The sequence below is a fragment of the Sceloporus occidentalis genome, unplaced genomic scaffold (genome assembly GCF_023333645.1).
Source record: "Sceloporus occidentalis isolate IW3139 unplaced genomic scaffold, rSceOcc1.0.p SCAF_3, whole genome shotgun sequence".
Classification (NCBI taxonomy): domain Eukaryota; kingdom Metazoa; phylum Chordata; class Lepidosauria; order Squamata; family Phrynosomatidae; genus Sceloporus; species Sceloporus occidentalis.
The window spans coordinates 64,853,488-64,874,630 of record NW_028316983.1 but is presented as its reverse complement, the minus strand read 5'-3'; the positions used below and the strand labels follow the sequence as shown (position 1 = coordinate 64,874,630).

The 21,143-nt window shown below is 40.8% G+C and overlaps 1 protein-coding gene across 3 annotated transcripts; it reads right to left on the bottom strand.

The window, feature by feature from the left end:
- Positions 1-1,709: 1,709 nt before the first annotated feature.
- On the bottom strand, positions 1,710-20,932 carry LOC149316069 (translocator protein-like). 3 transcript variants are annotated; one of them, XM_089514728.1, is made up of 5 exons: positions 20,898-20,932; positions 16,770-17,002; positions 15,385-15,523; positions 11,116-11,324; positions 1,710-2,582 (listed from the first exon to the last, which is right to left on the bottom strand). In XM_089514728.1, the coding sequence occupies exons 2-4, from the start codon at positions 16,940-16,942 to the stop codon at positions 11,145-11,147; spliced, it is 492 nt and encodes a 163-aa protein (XP_089370854.1). In that variant the 5' UTR covers positions 16,943-17,002; positions 20,898-20,932; the 3' UTR covers positions 1,710-2,582; positions 11,116-11,144. The 3 variants fall into 3 exon arrangements, with proteins under 3 accessions (XP_089370854.1, XP_089370852.1, XP_089370853.1); XM_089514726.1 differs by lacking the exon at positions 1,710-2,582 and having other exon boundaries at positions 10,198-11,324; XM_089514727.1 differs by lacking the exon at positions 1,710-2,582 and having other exon boundaries at positions 10,198-11,324; positions 20,902-20,922.
- Positions 20,933-21,143: the final 211 nt, after the last annotated feature.

Below are 21,143 nucleotides of genomic sequence, written 5' to 3'. Positions count from 1 at the left end.
AGTTCTTCTGTCTCTTTCCCAGCTGCTGCCCAACTCCTTCTAGGGCAGTGCTCTGCATTTGTATAGACAGACTGCCATGGGCTGCATGTAGTAGTAGACCAAGAACAGAGATTGTGTGCAGGGTGGAGAAAAATAGTAGTGCTATGCTCTGCAAATTAGCACAGCACAGAAAGAGTGGTGATGCGCATGTGGGAAATTTGTCACTTGCATTTTCTCCAGGATCCAGGTTTGTTAAAGTTCTCTCCCTTCTGAATTTGTTGACATTTGCAAATTTCTGTGAATTCTCATTCATGTGCACTAGACAAGTTTTGTAGGTACAGCTAACAACAACAGAGATTCCTAGCTGTGAGAAGACTTTGATGTTTCTACCATACATGACCTCTGCAGTATATGACATATATGTTATTAATTGTAAGGAGTTCCTCAAAAGAAAGAGGGAACAACTTTAAGTCAGCAGCAACATGGCTGAATACACAGGGATTCAAACCCAGATTTTTAAGATTTTAGCATCCAAAGCCTTAGGCTCTGATGTTAGTTTCTTCCACCTTTCATTTTTTAAATCAGTAACTCTTTGCAGTTTAGATATGAAGCAATTTGTGGGATTTGGCTTAAAAAATAATAAAAAGGAACTGAAACAATATTCTTATCCATCCATAAGCTTTGTACAGATGGATATGTAAGAGACATAAACCTTAATATTTCTGTGTAAAAAATCCCTATGTGATGAACTTGCTTCTGGGGCTTCAGAATTGATACAGCTTGGCCCTATACAGACAGCCAAAATAAAGCTGCTTCGAGTCACATTGGAGGTATGGTGTTTCAATGATGCGTGTATCCTAAGAGTCTGGAAGCTGCACGAAAGCTGCATGCCAGTCCTTAGGACTGGAGCATGGCTTTAGTGCGGCTTCTGGACTCTTAGGATGCATGTATCATTGAAACATCATACCTCCAATGTGACTCGAAGCAGCTTTATTTTGGCTGTCTGTATCAGGCCCTTGATTCTGCTTTAACTATGAAGGCTCCATCTTATGAAATTCTGGGATTTGTAGTTTATCATAGCAGCAGAGTGCACTGACAGCAGCTAAATATCTCACAAAACTACAAATCCCAGAATTCCATAGCATTGTGCCATGGCAGTTAAAGCAATGTCAATTTGCATTAATTCTGCAGTGCAGATGCAGCCTCATTCACTGATGTGTCCAGGTTCTTCCTCATGAAAATGCTGCTCCATAAATATGAGAGAACACCACTCATTATATATGAAGCCCTTTCAAGAAAGCTGGTCATTCTCCTCAGGAATCACATTAACATAAGGCCTTTTCTACCTGTTGTACAAATAGGTATCCAGTACCTTCTTGTGCAACCTATTGGCGCAGTAGTTAAATGCCAGTACTGCAGCCACAAAGTTGTGAGTTCGACCCCAGGCAGGGCTCCAAGGTCCACTAAGCCTTCCATCCTTTCATAGGCCAGTAAAATGAGTACCCAGCTTGTTGAGGGCATTTGGCTTACACATTGTAAACCACTTAAGGAGTGCTAGTTCACTTGTAAGCAGTATAGAATGTACTTGCTATTGCTATTGCCAGACGGCTGCTGGGCACAGCTCCATTCCCAAGCAAAATGAGCACAAACTGGCCGGCGGAGCACTGGGAAAGTTTTCTACATGACCATTACACTCCTAGCAGCCATCATGGTCTGGGAACAAGAACAGACCAGACTTACTCCAGAAGTACACTGGTGTAGCTTTATTTGTATCAGTGTCAAAGAGGATCTCAGCCATGATAACAAAATCCCTGGACAAAGATTATTGTATTCAAATGTAATAAGGATTGCTTTGCTGATATTTGATGTTGCCACCTATGAGTCTTTACAAAAAGCATTTGGAAACAATTTCACTATATGCAGTTTCCAATATTCTGTTTTTCCATACATCCAATATTAATCAGGATCTCTTTACTGCCCAGTGAACAGTTGTCTTTCAGTGCCTCAAATATACTAACAAAGTATCCTGACAAATCTGCCACTGAAGTCCACTAACTTCAAAAGCACATTAAAAACATTAGAAATTGTTATGACTTCTATAGTTTAACTTAATGAGTCATTAGTCCCAATTTGCAGTCTTTCCCATGATGAGTGAGGCTACTTTATAAATCACTGTCTTGTTTAGTGTCATATAGCAGTCAAAATGTGCCCCCAGCTCTGCTCACTGACAGGGTTTCTTAAAATTGGAGTGTTATGTCTTAATAGCTTTTGGTGGCCAGTGTTTAAGGACTTCCTTTTATGTGTGTGTATGTGCGTGTTTTATATCTGCTGCATGTGCCCCTCCAGGATACTTTCCACTTCTTATTTTCATTCATTATTCAGTTCATTTTTATTGTTTGCTACCAAGAATCCAAGAAGGGAGAGAGTATTTGCAATCCCAGGCTCAGGAATTATTTTGTTGGCCAGAAGTAAAGGTGAAATAAGACACTGTCGGTGTCAGGCAGAGACGGGGATGAATAAAAAGGACAGCTGCTTATCAAAACAAACCATATCCCTGGATACGATGTCTGGCACCCATTCCTCTGTGCCCTCAGTTGTAACTACTGCAAGACAAACAATAAACAAACATAATTAGTACCAGCGTAGAGGACAGGACATGCCTTCTTTGCCTTTTCATAATGTTTTCTTTTCCTTTTCAGTTTGGAGGGTTTACATTCCAGAAATTTCATGGGCAGACTGGTCTGACTTTGTAAACCTTTGTACAGATCTGCTCCATACTGTCATTACTGAAACAGTATGCAGGAAGCTATGAGGCAAAGGATGCAAGGACTCTTTGCACAGACTGCCTTAATTATCTGGCATCCTTTTTTTTTGGTCTCCTGTTGCTCGTCAAAGCCACCATTAATTGGTGTCCTTCTTAGGAGTCTCAGAAGGCAAACAAATGTGTTAATCTAGTGGCATCTGACAGCATTTACATGCTTTAACAACCTGTTGGCTAGGTGCTTGGGCAGCATGGAGACAACTGTCTAAAAATGATGATGGGCTGCTTCACAGGTAAGAAAAAGGAAAGGTAGAATGGAGAAATTTAAAGATTTTGAGAGTGATCCTGCTTCCCGTTCATGCTTGTGCCTAGATTCCTACAGCCTGAACCTACGCATATCGATGTAGATTCTATATATGTAGCCCTGATGCGCAGTCAATAGAATAACCCCCAGTTAATCATCGGATTGAGTCTGCTAGTCTTATAGCCAGTCGGTGGGAAGAACAAGCAAGATTATGGTAAGGAGTTTTGCAAATAAAGGAAGCACCATTCAACATTTGCATATTCAAGGTCTGTTTCATATATTACACTGTTTGTAACCATGAGCATGTAAAATTATATTGGACACGTGCAATAAATGCACACAATTTACTGTGTGTGTATGCACATGTGTGTAAGAGAGAGGTGGGTGTATAAATCAGGTTTTGGAATTGGTGATGACTCCACACAAAATGCATTTGTTGGTCTAGGAATCATGCTTCTGGGGAAGTACTGTAGAGTAATAGAACTCAGGCTCTTCATGGATAATGGACATTATCACTTGGGAGGAAAGCATCCTCCTCCCGTCATTAAATTGCCATGAAATCCTGTTAATTCATGATCGGGGGGAAGATTATCACACCCCCGCTTCTCCCATTCTTGTCCCATTTGTAAACAGTAATAGACCCGTCATTTAGTATTAATGGAAATTCTGTTAATACCAAATGATGGGTCCATTACTGTTTACAGATGGTACAAGAACGGGAGAAGTGTAATTGTTTCCTCCGGTTGATAATCTCCCCTGAACAACTGTTCAACTGGATGAACCAATATTCCACTATGATCTTAAGCACTCCAATTGAAAACCAATGGAAGAAGTAAAGCTTCAAGTGACACCAACCCTCCATTATTTTGGAACAACCAATGGGTTTCAGCTGTGTTAACAGCCTGAGTGCTTTACAACTGCAATAGATTCCTAAAATTTCAACAAGTAAAATGCAGTTCCATTAAATAGAAGCAAGATGCTGTTTTAAACCAGAGTACAGAAAAATTTCTTTTAGAGAGCTCAACTCTTTAGAATACCCCCACAGGCCATGGTGACTGGAATTGTGGGAAATGTAGTCCAAAAAAGGAACTGTTTTGCACACACCTGAAACAATGCTGAGTGGAATATCAGGCACCAAATGGGATAAGGAAGTGCCAGCTGCTAAAGACTGTTTACATATCCTAGTAACTAGCAAATTTGGAAGTTGGCTTTGGCAATGATCAAGTGAAGGATTAAGTTAATAAACTGTCTCTTTGGAGATAGAGGAACAGGCTGGTAGGATGTGTGTGTGAAGTCTGAAACAGAATGTGACGATCTCAGTTGTGTGCCAATGACAAATGAATAGACTTGTTTTGGGGCGCCACAAAAAACAATAACTATGTTAGTCATCAGCTCACATATAAACATAATGTTAGATGTAAATTTTAATCAAATAAGTCATAAGTTCATTACTTATTTATTTTAATGCCCATCCCATTTTCTTTAGCCTGGGAAAGTAGCTCACAACATAGAAATAGAAAGTAATTATGATATTAAAAACAACATGATAAGGAGTGCAGTAACTGAATCAGTAGTTAGAAGAGATTGATTGCATCCTGTTAGTAACCTTGTTGTTGTTAACTACCATCAAGTCAATTTCAAATTATGGTGACCCTGTGAATGAGAAACCTCAAAGTCATCAACAGGGTCTCGCTGTCCTTCCAAGTCCTAGTCTGCTTCTGATTTCTTGACTATAGACCCATTTTGATTAATGACTGAGCCAAGATATAGAAATCTTTCACTATCTCAGTGCCTTCATTCCTTGACCTCTTTCAGTTGTCATCACAAGTCTTTGCTATTTTCTGCTAGTAATATGGTGTCATCTGCATATCTTCAATTGCTGATGTTCCTTCCTTCAATTTTCACACCTCCTTCCTCAGAGTCTAATACAGCTTTGTGTACAATAAGTTAAGTATACAAGTTAAACAGATGGCGTGATTAAATGCAGCTTTGCCTGACTCCTTTGACACTGGAAACTACTCTGTTTTTCCATATTCTGTCCTAATAGTGGCCTCTTGTCTTGAGTACAGATTAGTAACTTATACAAGAACAAGGCAAACTTGTGTCTGTGTGAGTAATTCTTTTGGTCATTGCAGAGATTCAAATTCTTTCCTAACCTAATATAAGCACTGAACAGTCTCCCAAACCCACTTTTAACCTACTTCAGCCTCTCCATGGACATTTAGTGGCTGCTGGATATTGGGTAGTTGGTGGTGGAAAAACATACAATTGTTTTCCTGCATCTGGATGCCTAGCAATGATATCATCCTCTGAGACCTCTGGAGGATCTCTGCTCTAGGAACATTGCTGAATACTTCTCTGCCATTGCCACCTGCTACTTTTCACCAGCCAATTTCTTTTTTTCAGTTAGTCTCAAAGGCCTGTTACAGACAGCCAAAATAAAGCTGCTTCGAGTCACTTTGGAGGTATGCTATTTCAATGATACATGCGTCCTAAGAGTCCAAAGGCCACACCAAAGCCACGCTCCAGTCCTAAGGACTAGAGTGCAGCTTTGGTGAAGCTTCCAGACTCTTAGGATTCATGCATCATTGAAATACCATACCTCCAAAGTGACTCGAAGCAGCTTTATTTTGGCTGTCTGTAACAGGCCAAAGGTGCTACAAGATCTCTCTGTGTACTGATTCTACAGACTAACACAGCTATATCTTTGAATTTTCACCAGCTAATAAATGGAAATGCTTGGGGTTGAAGCTGGTAAAAGGTGGGCTTCAGGGGAGGAAAGAGATATGGCTTAGTTCCACCTGGCAAAACTTTTTGTTGTCTCTCCCTGATCCAGGAATTTAACCATTATTAGTTCAGCCTCCTACAAAGGCCTCCTTAGAGACAGAGCATAATCAAGTATTAGAAAGCACAGGTATACAACACACAGGACAGTCACCTCTAAGGAGTATATTTCATTCTACAATCAAGAAAGCCCTGTTTCTTGTATCCAGGTCTGACATTTGTGAAGATCCATCACCAATCCTCAGATTTCTAAAGATAACTTAGGGGAAGGAAGGAGCATTTAGTACACTCATTTAGATTTGATTGTTTTATTACTTGGATGTGCACATGCCTCAGGTCACACTCCTTTTCTCCTGGGAACTTGACTTCATGTTGCTGAAAGGTCATCGATCTTTCAAGAACATGCTGTCTCCAGATATGAGATATGAAATATAGGTATTCCATAATACAGTTCAGGTTATGCAGGGTGTGCTAACAAACCTTTGCATCTAGTCCCGTGCCGCTGTTCAGAATGCTGTGGCTGGGCTGTTAACTAGGGCTGGTTACAGGGATCATATAACTCCCCTGTTGAAACAACTCCACTGTCTGTTTCCAGGCAGAATTCAAAGTCCTGGTTTTGACCTTTAAAGCCCTAAAGCAGTGGTTCTCAAAATGGTGGGGCGGGACCCCCAGGGGGGACATGGGAGTTGCTCAAGAGTGGTGCAAGACTTAGGAGGCCATGATCACACCTCCTCTTCTGCCTTTTCTCAGATTTAAATATTGAATTTGTTTATATAAATTTGTTCTGTTTTGAACAATGTTATTTCTTTATAAAATGTTAAAATATGAATAGACATGCATGTACAAATAAAAATATGCACACTAAACAAACAAAATACTTTTTATTCATGCACAGTCGGACTTTCGTATCCACGAGAGATCTGTTCCAACCCCCTGCGGATACCAAAATCAGCGCATGCTCAAGTCCCATTTTTTTCATGGTGGTGCTGCATGTGCAGCTGCACCCACTAGCATGGCCACATGCATGTATCATCTTTAAGAAAAAGGGGGGCTTGCAGTCTGCGGATTTAACCACGGCATGTCCGTTGATAATGGAGGCAGACTGTACTACATGCACATTTGCATGTAGATATAAAGGGGATCACAAGGGTAAAAAGTTTGAGAACCACTGTCCTACATGGCTTGGGCCCAGACTACCTGAAAGACTGTATCTCTTAATATAAGCCAGTGCATGCTTTCAGATCTGCAGGGTAGGTCTTTATCTCAAGCTCACCATCTCTGCAGGTGAGGACTGTTTTCCATTGAAGATTTGGTTGTCCCCCTTCCTGCTCTCTTCCTGTCAGCAGCTGAAGACTTTTTTTTATTCAGACAGGCCTTTGCATTTTAATTATGGACCAGTAGTGATTGAGTGAGTGTGTGTAACGTGGTATGCATCATTTTTACTCTTTTACTAGAAATTATGTTTTAGTGTTTTAACTGTTTTTAATCATGCCTTTAAAATAATGTTGTTTAATTCTTTTTTAACCTTTGTAAACTAATGTTTTAGTTTAACCTTCTTAACATTATTTTAAGCTGCCTTAAATATCATCTTGGGTGGAAGGCAGGATGTAAATTAAGTAAGTAAAAATATACTAAATATTACAGTGCCTCTGTAGCATATGCAAAGATGAGAATGAAAGAATTATTTGATCGATCTATATATTGCTGATACAACTCAAGAGTTCTAACTGTAATCAACAAATAAAACATTATCTTGTGGAAATGCTGTTATGAAAAAATCAAAGAATAAACACCTGTTTCTTCTTAAACCTTTACTAACAAAAATTGGAACCCAAATGGTGTAGTGGTTTGAGCATTCACTCTTTCAGCCTCAGGGGAGGCAACCGCCCTCTGACCAAATCTTGCCAAGAAAACCCTACGACAGGTTCACTTTAGTGTTGTCTTGGTTAGAAATTACTTGAAGACACAAAATTGAAAAAAGAGCAATGTTTGCTTTCCTATATATCACTAGATGGTGCTACAGCTCTCTAAATAGCCTAGTTGTGTCAAGGAAAATTGGCCAAATGCATGAAGTGAATGCTTTGGGCCAGAGAAGATGATCTTTTACTGACCAGCAAAAAACCCATTCTTTCTTATTTTGCCCATGTTATTCCAACCATTGCACCTTTAGCACATTTCCCAAATTAATTTCATTGAAAATATTTCTATACCATCTTTTGAGGTAAAGCTTATCCTGTGGAGTAAAAAGTTAAAAAAATAAAATATACATAGTTTTTGTGGGTTTTTTGGGCTATGAGGCCGTGTTCTAGAAGAGTTTATTCCTAGCGTTTCACCAGCAACTGTGGCTGGCATCTTCAGAGAATGCTGGAATGGAAGAGAGTGGGGTATAATTTTATAGCACCATAACTACCATGCTTACACATATGTATCCACCATACAGGATTCCAGCCCAAGTCTTTAAGGGCCATTTAAAAATGAGTCATGCACTCATCCAGAGGTAGATTCTTTCATGAAGATATCATCAGTGATCAATTATGTAGTTAGCTATATTCTGGATAGTGAGCATGTTGTTACAATTATCATCATCATTAGTAGACATATATTGCTATTTACATGCATGCTGGGAAATGCTAGTGTTGTCATCCAAAAAGAAGCTTTTCCAAAGTCTGCCTAAAATGAGATGGCAGCTGGTCATTTGATTGAAAACTGATTTCTCATTTGGCTGATCATTGCAGGCTAGAAGGCTCATGTGATTCAGCCTGCAAAACGGTGCCCAACCACTTCTAATGTTTATGTTGGTGAAACTTTGTCAGGCACATACAGATTGATCATCCCTTATACAGAATTCCAAAATTTGAAATACTCCAAAACCAAAAACCAAAAACAAACAAACAAAAAACAACTTCATGAGTGGCTGAGATAGTAATATCTTTGCTTTCTGATGATTCAGTGTACACAAACTTTGTGTCATGAACAAAATTATTTAAAATATCATATAAATTTACTTTCAGGCTATGTGTACAAGGTATATATGAAACATAAATGAACTGTATGTTTAGACTTGAACCCCACTTCCAAGATACCTCATTATATATGTAAATTCCATTATACATGTAAATGCAAATACCTGTGCAGGTATTCCAAAATTTGAAAAAAATCTTCTGATCCCAAGCACTCCAGATAAGGTAAACTCAACTTGTACTTTCATCAAGTTCCCAAAAGCTAACCTGATTTTGGGAAAAGGAACCCTGTTCCCACCTCTCCTCAAGGCTTTTAGTTACTGCTTTAGTCTTTTAATTACTGTTTTAAAATGTTTTTATCCATTATACAAAACATCACCTTTAAAAAAAAATCAATTATACATTTTTATCCATTATACATCACTTGGGCTGAGAGGCAATAAACAAATGCTTAAACAAACAAGTACCTAGATATGCACTATGGTATAAATGCAGCCAACTACCACCTTTACTGACAACCCATGAGCATTATCACTGTGAAGAGTGGTTTTTTTAAAAAATAACTCAACAAAAAAATACCTCTAATTTGTTTTAAGAATTCATCAACTTTTAAAACTTTGCTATATGAATTGCTTACATCCAATCCTAGTGGTGACATATGGTTATGTAAACCTATGTCTTTGCTGGGATGCTGCAGAAACAGCTGTTCAGTACTTCCTCATGCAATGCTCCCCATGAGTGGAACATAGCTTTAAAGGGTACAGCACACTCCCCCAACCATTTAGTTGCCAGTGAAGAATGGGAAGTACTGGGGAAGCATCTGGCTACTGCTCTATAGCTGGGAAAAGAGAGCTGATGATTATTACTTATTTTTTATTAAAACATTTAATGGCTTAAAAAATGTTGTTGCCCTCCAGGATCTCCTGGGTTTATCAGACCCTGCCCTGGCACCATGCACTCTTTTGCAGACACTAAATGTCTGGTGGATGCTCTCCAGCCCCTTGAAGCTTCCTTTTGGTGAATGCAGAAAGGGCCACATGCAACTGTTAAGGGAGAGAGTTTCACTCTCCCTTCACTACTGTCTTAGGATAACACCCAAACAGTGCTATTGGTTTTTTCCCCAAATAAGATTAATGTTTTAGCCCTTTACTTTTGTGAAGGGTGAAAAGGTTACATTTTTAGTAATTTCAGTTTTTTTTAGCAATTATTTTTACCACAATGACATAATAAATTAATGTTAGAAATTCTTCTTGATGTTTTATTATTAATATATTATTTCTATTTAATGATTTAATGTGAAGACAATAGTGCTCACACGAATGTTTCTGAGAGCTGGTGTTCATGTTGCATGGTGTGTCTTCATAAATTAGAAGTAGCCAGATTAGTCCATTATGAAAAAATCCAAGAGCCACAGCAAGGTATTACATTTATTATTGTAAAGCAACATTACCTCCAGCACTGAAACTGGATTAGTTTGATTTAAAGACAATCTCTGTTTGTGAACGTTCTCTGCATTATAGATGCATTTGTAATTACCAACTCATATAACAAATGACCTGAACAAAGAACAAAAAATTAGATGAAAATAATTGCTCCTCCATTTCAAACATCTGAGCCTATGCACAGATTTGTGGCAAATCCACATTTAAACAAGGGATTTGGCAAACCTGTACTTTGTTACATTAATGCTTCACATTTTTAAGTATACATAATGTTTTAGTCAATATATAACGTCTTATGATGCAATTTATGTAATCTTTTCAATCAAACAAACAAGCAAACACATTTCTGTCCAGAAAGAGCTTACAACCTAAACTTTGACAGTGTGAGAAATGAGGAAGAAAAAGAAGTGGAGGAGGAAGGGGAAAATGACAGTGGAACTGATAATAATGCATACAGTCTAAGGCCAAAAGTGAAACAAACCCCATATCTTTGGTACATCTGATTATTTAAATGTAAAAAAAAATCACATACAAGTAGAATTTGAGCCCAATCAACCTCAAGAATAATTATTTTTTTCTCCTGATGCTCTCCTCTAAATATATCAAATCAAAGCTAATTTCAAGTTTCATTAAAGACATCACCATACATCTGTAAACTGACAACATCAATTCAGTAAGTTACTGAGGTTGCAATTCTATACCTGGAAGCAAGCCCTACTGACCTGGATAAGATTCATGTTGTCATGACAGGAGTTGAACTGTATGGCAGCCTTACAAATATATGCCACTGTATATTGTCTATCTTTCCATGCTAAAATGGACAGTGTTCTTGGACATGTATATTAATTTCCTTCCATAGTACCGTGTCGCAAAGGCCTGAGTTACCAAAATACGCAGTATTGCCAGTTCCTTCCTTATTCTTTCTTCTTTCCCTGTTCTGGATTGTCTCTCCAGATGCGGTAAGTGAGAGAAGTAGCCAAGGTCAGCCAAGCCAGGTAAGGCACCATCAACAGTGTTGCGGTCTTGTTAATCGGATACCAAGAATACATAGTGGCCAGCACCAGGCCATACAAACCCACAATGTCAAACAGGGCCTGGAAGAGAGAAAGAGAAATGTCCACATGATCTACACACTGGGCAGAATGTAAAAAGCATTTGTTTAGCTAGGCCAAAGAAGAACTATGGCCACTTGACTCAGAGCTTGCATGAAACAGCTCCAGCCTCTAGTGCCAGCAAGATTTCCCCAGTGCCAACTTTAGAAGACATTTGCAAATGCTGTGTTTTAGTCACCAATGTGTAGTAGACCAAGGATCAGGGCTGTGGTGGGACAGTGAGCTTTCTCTCTAGAACAGGGGTGGGCAACCTGCGGCCCGCAGGCCGGATCCGGCCCGCCAAGGCCTTCCAAGCGGCCCCCAAGCACTCCTGCCGCCGATTGCCGCCGATTTCCCCCGTTTTTTTGCCGCTCCGGGCGCCATTTTGTTTTTCAAAATGGCGGCCGAAATCTAGCGAGACCTCAGGATGGCAAAGGTCACACGAGATTTCGCCTCCATTTTGAAAAACCATGTAGCAGGCCCATTGCAGCCCCTAGAGCACTCCAACAGGGCTCCAGGGGCTGCAGTGGGGCTGCAGCAGGCTCCACCTCGTCCTCCACCCTCCTCCTCCCAAGAGCAGGGAAAGGAGAAGGAGGAGGCAGCAGAAGGAGGGCAAAGCCAGGGAGAAACGGAGCCAGAGCAGCAGCTGCAGCCACAGGTTGGTTCATTGGGGGAGGGGGTTAGGTGGGTGTTCTTTGCAAAATGCCCTCCCAGTAGTACTTTCTGGCTTTTCTTTGCTTGCTGCCTTTTATTTTGAATTGCATTTTAGTAATCTCCATGCCTGTAACTTTAATATTAATATTATTATTTAATTGCCCTGGTGTTCTTTGCAAAATGCCCTCTCAGTAGTACCTTGTGGCTTTTCTGGGTTGAAAGAGTGCATGTTTCCTGCCTTTTATTTTGAATTGCATTTTAGTAGTTTCCATGCTTGTAACTGATTATTATTATTATTATTATTATTATTATTATTATTATTTTCACTTGCCCTTGGTGTTCTATGTGCAAAATCCCCTCTCAATGAGAAAGAGGAGGAGGAGTGTGACTTTCCAAAGTGCATTTCTGTGTATTTTTGGTGCATTTATTGCTGAAAGGTCTGCTGTAACAATGATAGCAGTGGAGGTGGTGATGATGATGATGATGATGATGATGCTTCTGTGGAAGCTCCGCCCCTGGAGGGTGGAAGCTCCACCCCTGTCATGTGGCTCTGCCCTGCAGGGTGGAAGCCCCACCCCCAGCATGCGGCTCCGCCCTGGGGATGGACGCTCCACCCCTGGAGGGTGGATGCCCCACCCCTGGTATGCAGCTCCGCCCCCCGGAGGGTGGAAGCTCCACCCCCGGCTTCGGCCCCCCAGTTGTCTGAGGGACAGCAACCTGGCCCCCAGCTCAAAAAGGTTGCCTACCCCTGCCCTAGAACAACAAAAGATTCCTATTAAAATGGAAATTGTTTTGTCCAAGAGGACTCCCATTTTCAGATTTATTCTGGACTCTTCACCCTAGTTGAACTGTATTACTATCTGCAACTAATACTAAGAACAGAATTTGGATTAAGTCAGTGGCAGGAAGGAAACATGAGTATTTCAGAACCCATCAGCCTAGAAAACCTTATTCTACTCTATTTATTTAATTTACATCCCACTTTTCACCCAGTATGGCACTCATGGCAGCTCACAATGTGAGCTAAAACAAAATACAGTTAAAACAATATCCAATAAAATATTAAAAACAACAACTAAATATTTATATTAAAACACTAATTTATAACACTAAGGAAATGCAGGAAAGGAAAAAAATCATATAGCCTAGACCTGAATACTGTTAATCCCAGTAGAGTAGATCCACCGAATCAATGGAACTGACTTAAGTGCCAATTTACCAAATTAGTATTAATTCAGTGGATCTGTTCTATCTGAGTCCAAAGATTTAATTTAGGCTTTTATAGTCTAAAAACAGTGTTTGTAGTAAACAGCATTCTCTGCAATGCTGACTACCTGATTACAGAGTAGTCTCTGACAATGCTGGCTCTTCGGCTTAGTAACGGAGATGGGCACCGCCCCTATGGTTGGACACGACTTGACAACCTTGTCAATGGGGAATACCTTTACCTTTTATAGTCTAATAAACAGTGAAATGCTGCAAATCCCCAGCATAGGTCAAAATTCCAACAAGGTTTCTGCATATGTAAGTAGTGATAGACTTAGATCATGATAATCCCTGTATTGTTATTTAAATAACAGGCTACTTGCTTGCTCTACATGATCATGTTAGTATCCCATTTTTTGCAACACACAATAATTACTACTCTTGAACCCAGCGTTGTAAAACCTCTGGCCCTCTAGATGTTTTTGGACTTCAACTCTAACCAGCCCCAGACCACATCTGTATTGTTCAAGAATTATAGCGTTGTAGTCTGACAGCATCTGAAGTCCACCACCCTTGCTTTAATATAACCTTGGTACCAAGTTTGAGAGCCAGTGTGGTGTTATAGTTTAAGCATTAGATTACAACCCTGGAGATCAGGGTTCAGTTCCCCACTTGGCCATGGAAACCCACTGGGTGATCTTGGATGAGTCACACACTCTCAGCCCTGGAAACCCTATGATAGGTTCACCTTAGGATTGCCATAAGTAAGAAATAACTTGAAGACACACTACAACAATAGTACCAACTTTCAGTAAAACCTCTATCTGTATTTAAGACTAGCATATCAGAGATATAATCAGCCTCCCACAGTTTCTCACATACTACATTTCACTCATCTGAATGCTCTAGGACTATCTGCTCTTTTCCCCCCATGCACTAATATGACAAATGCTTTCCTCTAAAATATCATTTGGTACTTGACTATTTAATAAGATGCATAGAACTAATAAGCTGAAGCTGACACTCTAATACTGCATTTGCCCCTTGATTAGGTCAAGAGGAGGTGCCTGGAGTGTTTATCATAGACACACCATTCTTAACAAGAAAGTACAAGGAGCAAAAGATCACAAGGCTGCTAACTTGACACCCTTCTCTCTATAGCCAGCTGCTTAAAGTGTAGACCAGGGATAGGCAACCTGCGGCCCGCGGGCCGGCGAGGCCTTAGGACCGGCCCCAGCCCGGTCCTGCCGCCGATTGCCGCCAGGGCCTTTGGGGGGCAATTGTCTATAGAAGCCTCAGAAACATGCATTTATATTAACATTTTTTAAAAAAATCAGCAAATTTTTTCACCTATCCTCCATTTTTTAAAAAGAGTGTCTTCCATTTGAAAATTTTGTCCTACATTTGTCCTGGTTTATTTATATATTTAAAATTTTTTAAAAATTATTTAATTATTTATTTTTTGGGTTCGGCCCCCCAGTTGTCTGAGGGACAGCAACCCGGCCCCCGGCTCAAAAAGACTGCCTACCCCTGGTGTAGACTATACACAACTGTAAGGGAGAGATATCATTGCCAGGAAAGTGGAAGCGAGCAACACAAGCCTTTTGCTCTGTCTTTTAAAAAAAATCTTCTTGCTTTAGTTATGTAAGATTATAATAAAAAAATCTTAAGCAATTTGTCTCAAAGAGTCACATATACTGGGATCAGAAAGCATGACTATCACCGCTTGCAAATTTCAATGAGTGTATTTAATCTGTAGGCATTGTTCTGAGGCAATATGTTTTGCATTCTCTTCTTCAACCTTTGGGAATATGGACATGGAACTGGGTACTATAGAGAGCAAGAATTGAAAAATTCCAGACTACAAGTTCTTTACAGGTGAAGTATCTCTGCTTTTAACCCCCCTCCCCCAAGAAACTGCCACCATCTTCTGAAGCCTAGAAATTATGTACTGTATTTATACAAACAAACAGGAATGCCAGAATCTTAACACTCAGCACATTCCTAAACAATTTTCTGAGAGGAACCAAATAAGTTACTTTCCTGGACTTACAACTCTTGGAATCTTTGAGTCACTATGGCCAGTGGCCATTCTGGAGGGTTATGGGAGTTGCACTCCAAAAAATAAAATTTCCAAGCTCTGAAGCTAAGTAACTGAACTACAGCCAATATAATGGTCCTGCAAATTAAAGCAAAACATTACCAGTTTGAGTTTATGAGCTCCAAAGAATATAGGAGTCCATGCCCAGTTCATGGCAAGCTGAGCTCCATAGAGACCTAGTGGGACTACAGCATTACTGTTAAAGCCACCAAGATCCTTCCACACCAAGTATGAAGCATACCTGTAGAAAAGAAAACCAGTTTAGTACTGTACTTTGCTTTCGGCTGCCACATATGAATAGATCTTTGAACAGAAGCTTTACTCCAGTTAAATACATATTCAGGGGTAACTTTGTTGGTTACACAGCAAAACAAAACAAAATCCAAAACCCATAAAGAAGCAATACCTTTATTGGCTAAACAAAATGCACAAAATACATTATGCAGTTATTTCTTCCTCAGGCAAAAGATGTTTTAAAAAAAACAGGAGAAAGAAAAAAGTGATGATGTTGGAATCCCAGGCCTACATTTTGTATCAGATATTGTCTCTGCTGTAGTTCAGTTGGTTTGGAGGGATACCTCAATGCAAGCAGAGGCTGCTCTCCCCTTTTTTGGCCATGAGAGAAAGAAAAGTCAAATTTAAATTCCATTAGCAGCAATAAAGTAACCTCTCATTGAATCCAGGGTGTCACCATCCTTTGTGAAGCCACAGTCACCTTTCCTGAGCAGACAATACTGAATTTCTCAAGAAGTCTTTGTGCAACTGCATCTGGAAAAATGTTTAGGTGCTGTCTAGGTAAAACTCAATCGATTATAATTCACAAGAAAGTTTCACATTTGATGGAAGTAGAAACCTCAAAGAGTTGAGTCCCAGTTCTTACTCCCCTCTCGTTTAGGATGGTAAATGCAGTTTAGAAGCTGATTTAGGGACTTTTGTCAACATCGTCATCATTATCATCACCACCACCACCACAATAATATTTATTTCTTACTCACTTCTCACCATGGATTGAGATGGGGAACAATAATAATTAATAGACAAATATCAGTTAAATATCATATTTAAGAGGACAAATAAGTTATACACATATTAAAACAATCCATATTTAAAATTCATCATTTAATATTCACAGTTCAAAAATCATCTGGATAAGCCTGCTGGAAGAGACTGGTCTTTAATGCTCTTTTAAATTCAGACAGCATATTAAGCTGTCAAATCTCTTCTGGCAAGTCATTCTACAGTCTAGGGGCAGCTGAATAAAAAGTCTCTTGTTGGGAGAAATCTCAAAAGACAAACATTGTAAGATCCAACCTGTTTTGTGGCAATGCTTTTAAATGACCAACCAAGAAAGAAGAAAAATCTGTGCCTGCTTTTGATTCTATGTGTGCTTGCTATATATATTTGTGTCCACTGGGCTGACTTCTAAGAAAACATATTTGGGATTGCAACCTTAGATGATAGGGAAGGATGTACTAGAAAAGCCTTACCCCATGCTTGAATATAGTGTTGTCCAAGCAACTGGGAACATTCTATTGGGTGGACGCCATGATGGTTTCTTGAGATTTTCAAACCATGTGGGTACTTCCTTCCGGGTTATGAGCCAGCCAAGAAATCCACCCAAGTGGGGCAAAGCTGTGAAGCCAAAAGCATGAGCCCACATCTTCAATTCGGTCTCCAAACAATTCAAGGAATTTCTGACCACTCTCCAGCACCTTTGAAACTGAAAACCAAGAATTGAACATTGTTAATTCACATTGCTGTGGACTTAATCTCATTGACTATGTTCTGTGTTTCATTTTATAGGTAAAAGCAAGCATGAATTACCAAATAATTATTCTCTGATCTTCTAGGGACTGTCATATTTCCAACATGAGTAATGATCTGAATTCTACATCTAAACAGGTTTTTCTTAGAAGTAGGTCCCACTAACTCCAAGTATGCTTAGAATTATAACTTTTCTTTTCATAGTATTCATTATCATCATAAAGCAGGGAAGAATATACTGTACTGTAATCAAATACTTTCTCAGACAAGACAGTAAGTCCCCTAGGACTTGCAGGTTAATAAAGTGTCTTCTCAAACAGCCAGTTCTGTTACTCTTTGTCATTTTTTCTAAGATATGAAGGAATATTTCTTTCATAGCCCCTGCATTCTGAAAAGTCTCTGTTGTGACAAACATATATTTAAAGGGAGGGGGGAAACCCAGATAATTCTATTGAATTCCAATGGCACTTTCCATGCTGGAAAATGTAGCTCTCAAATGTAGTTGTCCGCTATGTGGTTTGTGTGCTGAAATACCAATGTCTGTTGCTTTCTGAACTGAGGGATATGGCAGCAACACAATAGGTTATGAATGGAGAAGATGGACATCCAATGTATATTTTCTCCTTGCAGTCCTCATGCAATGGCAGCTCAGGCTAGACCTGTCCTCTCTTTATTCTTGTCTGTCTGCATGTTGTTGTTGTTGTTGTGTGCCTTCAAGTCATTTTTGACTTATGCCGACCCTAAGGCTATCCTGTCATAGAGAGAGAGAGAGACAGAGAGAGAGTTTCTTGCATATTTACTGTCTTGCATATTTACAGTTAACCCTCCATTTTCGTGGGGTATTCGTTCCGGACACACACCCTCGTGAATATGGAGACTTGCTGATATTCAAGCCCCTAGGATTGAATGAGGTGCATATCCACAAGCATGCACAGGGTGTGCTCTGTGGGGGCATGCCCCATTGACAATAACTAGGTGCTGGTTATTACCTATAAAGCCCTACATGGCTCAGGTCCACACTATTTGGCAGACCGTATCTCCTTGTATGAATCAGCCTGGACTCTGAGATCCTCTGAAGATGCCCTTCTCTCCGTCCCAACACCATGACAAGCATGGATGGTGGGGATACAAGAGAGGGCCTTCTCGGTGGCTGCCCCTAGACTCTGGAACTCCCTGATCTCCCAGGGAATAGATCAGAATGGCTCCCTTCTTGATGGCCTTCCACTGGCAGGTGAACACCTACCTGTTCACACAGGCGTTTAAGAAATTTCTATAAGGACAGGCTGGGATGTTGGACCATTTTAAAAATCTGATATAGTTTTTCTTCTCTATATATAGTTTGATCTTTTTAAAATGTGTTTCATTCTTTTAATAACTATCCGTTTTAATCCTGTAATAATTTAATTTCTTTTTAATGTACTTTTTTCTATGTTTTTAACTGTACTGTTTTTAATGCTATGAAGCTACTCTGAGTCCCAGTTCTGGGAAAAGAGTGGGATACAAATAAATATAACAACAACAACAACAACAACAATGGAGGTCACCCCTCCATGAATATCTAAGATTGCAGACCTCAAGTCTGCATGAAAGGAGGGGCGGCTACTTTCATATTTCTCATTTCTTCCATATTTACTTTCTTGCCTATTTAACTAGTTTCTTGCACATTTACTTTCATATGAATCAAGAAAGCTGTATTGTTTGGAAATTTCAACCAAATAAATATGACACTTGTTCTATCGATCTAAGTAGCCTAATGATTCATGGGCAGGTGGCCATATCCTTGTGCTACCATTTGACTACAATCTATCTGTTATGAGTAATTAAGATATAAATGTGACATTTATGAAGAGATCAGAGTAGAAAAATTAAGAAGTCAGAATTGAAAGTTTGGTGTTTACAGCCCTGCCTGGTTCTTGGGATCAGAGGTGCCATTGAGCTATGGTCTCTCCTATGCGAAATGATAATTCTGAGCTTCTTTTTTCCTCTCCTTTATGTTCAATTTACTGGGCAGTTGACAGTATCAGTCAAAGTGAATTCACAGACGGGCCCACACCTCTTATCTCCCCACACAAGCCTCCCAGGGGTGTGAGCTTCAGGAAAGACAGATAAACCTGGTCAGATGTTTGGGTTAGCTTTCAAAAATGCTTTACTCTTGTCCTTCACAGTAGGAGGTTCACTCTCCCTGAAAGGCCTTTGGCATTTCAAACAGGGGTATGGCAGACAGAAATTCAACTGGGAAAGCTGCTCCCTCCAGGCTAGGGAACTCTGGTCCTGTGCGCTCTCAACTGTCTCTCCTGTATCACAGGTGCAAAAGCAATCTGGGTGAGTGTTAATGCTCCAAGCAAATTTCTCGAGAGGCTGGAGTGATGGGAAAGTCCCAGTGTGGTGTAGTGGTTTGAGTGTCAGGACTCTGGCAACCAGGGTTCGAATCCCAGCTTGGCCACAGAAGCCCACTGGGTGACTTTGGATGAGTCACACTCTCTCAGCCTCAGAGGAAGGCAATGACAAACCTCCTCTGAAGAATCTGGCTAAGAAAACTCCATGATAGGTTCACCTTGGGGTCCCCATAAGTCAGAAATGTCTTGAAGACATACAACAACAAATAAATGTCGAGGTAATGAGAACTAAAGGGATACAACAAACACACACATACACAGGAAAGTGGGTGCATTTGTGTATCCAGAACAGAGGCAACCCACCTGCTTAGGCTACTCTTAACAAGAGAAGGAAGGAGTGTGCAATTGGGATGGTCCTTTTCTATTTCTAGGGGCAAACGTCCAGGTGCATAAATCACTTGTCAGCATGGAGTAGTGGTTTGAGCGTTGGGACTTTGACTCTGGAGACCAGGGTTCGAATCTTAGCTCAGGCATAAAAACCTACTGGGTAATCTTAGGCAAGACACACTCTCACAGCCTCAGAGAAGGGCAATGGCAAAGCACCTCTGAACAAATCTTGCCAAGAAAATCCTGCAATAGGTTGACCCTAGGGTTGCCATGAGTCAGAAATGCTTTGTAGGCACGCAAGGAGGCACCAGCACCAGGCTTCTACTGGATGGAGCTACAGCAGTGGTGTCAAACGGCATTATTCCTATGGTGTAGAGGCCCAATAGAGCAGTGTTGGGGAGTGGTTGGAGCACTGGAATAAAACTTTGTAGCCCAGGGTTAGATTCCCCACTCCATGAAACCCACTGAGTGACCTTGAAGGGGTCACACTGTCTCAGCCTCAAAGGATGGCAAAGACAAACCCCTTCTGAAGAAAGGTGCCTAGAAAACCCCATAATAGGTTCACCTTTGGGTCCCCATAAGTCAGAAAGGACTTGAAGGCAAAACAGCAGCAACCCATCTCTTGCAGCGGAGCATCACGCCGAGCATCACACTGACACACATCCCTTCAGAGACATGAACTGTGACTAAGCAGCAGGAATTTATATTTCTATGCAGGTCCTCCTTTTCCAGGACAGGTCCTACATTTCCACCTTCTGTCGAAGAGGAATCCCCAAAACGTCCTCCATTGGAAGCATAGTTTACACTCCATTTGAATTTAGACTTCTATGGAGGGTGACCAGAGGTCCTCCTTTTCCAGGACAGGTCCTCCATTCCTACCAGGAAGGATGTCAAAACGCCCTCCATTTGGAGCAGGGCTAAGAAGCCTCCATGGAGGTGTCTATGCCTCCTTTTCCAGGACAGGTCCTCCATTCCCATCTTAAGTCGAAGAGGAATCCCCCAAAGGTCCTCCCTTGGGAGCAGGACTGAGAAGCAGGGCTTGAGAGCAGCTTCCGCTGTGGCTGGGCCCCTGTCCTCCATCTGCCCAGAAGGCCCTCCATTGGGGAGGGAAAGGAGGGCTTGCCTTACCTGCCTTGGCTCTGCCTGGGGCTCCGCTGTGCCTTCTTGGGCCAAAGGGGCTTCTTCCTCAAGATGGAGTTGGGTTACACAACCCAAGAGGAAAGGAGGAGGAGGAGGAGGAGGAGGAGGAGGAGAGAGAGAAGCCCAGGCACGCCCAGCTCCTCTCTCGCCCCACAAGGGAAGGGGGCCGCCTCCGCACTGCAGGGCTAATTCGCATTCACCCCGCTTTGAATCCGGGGGAGGCTCGTTGGGAGG

Coding starts and splice junctions, on each gene's coding strand:
- LOC149316069 (XM_089514728.1), bottom strand. CDS start 16,942: ATGTGGGCTCATGCTTTTGGCTTCACAGCTTTGCCCCACTTGGGTGGA. Junction 15,524..16,769: donor ACACTATATTCAAGCATGGG/GTAAGGCTTTTC, acceptor TCTTTTCTACAG/GTATGCTTCATACTTGGTGT. Junction 11,325..15,384: donor GAGCTCATAAACTCAAACTG/GTAATGTTTTGC, acceptor TCTCTCTTCCAG/GCCCTGTTTGACATTGTGGG.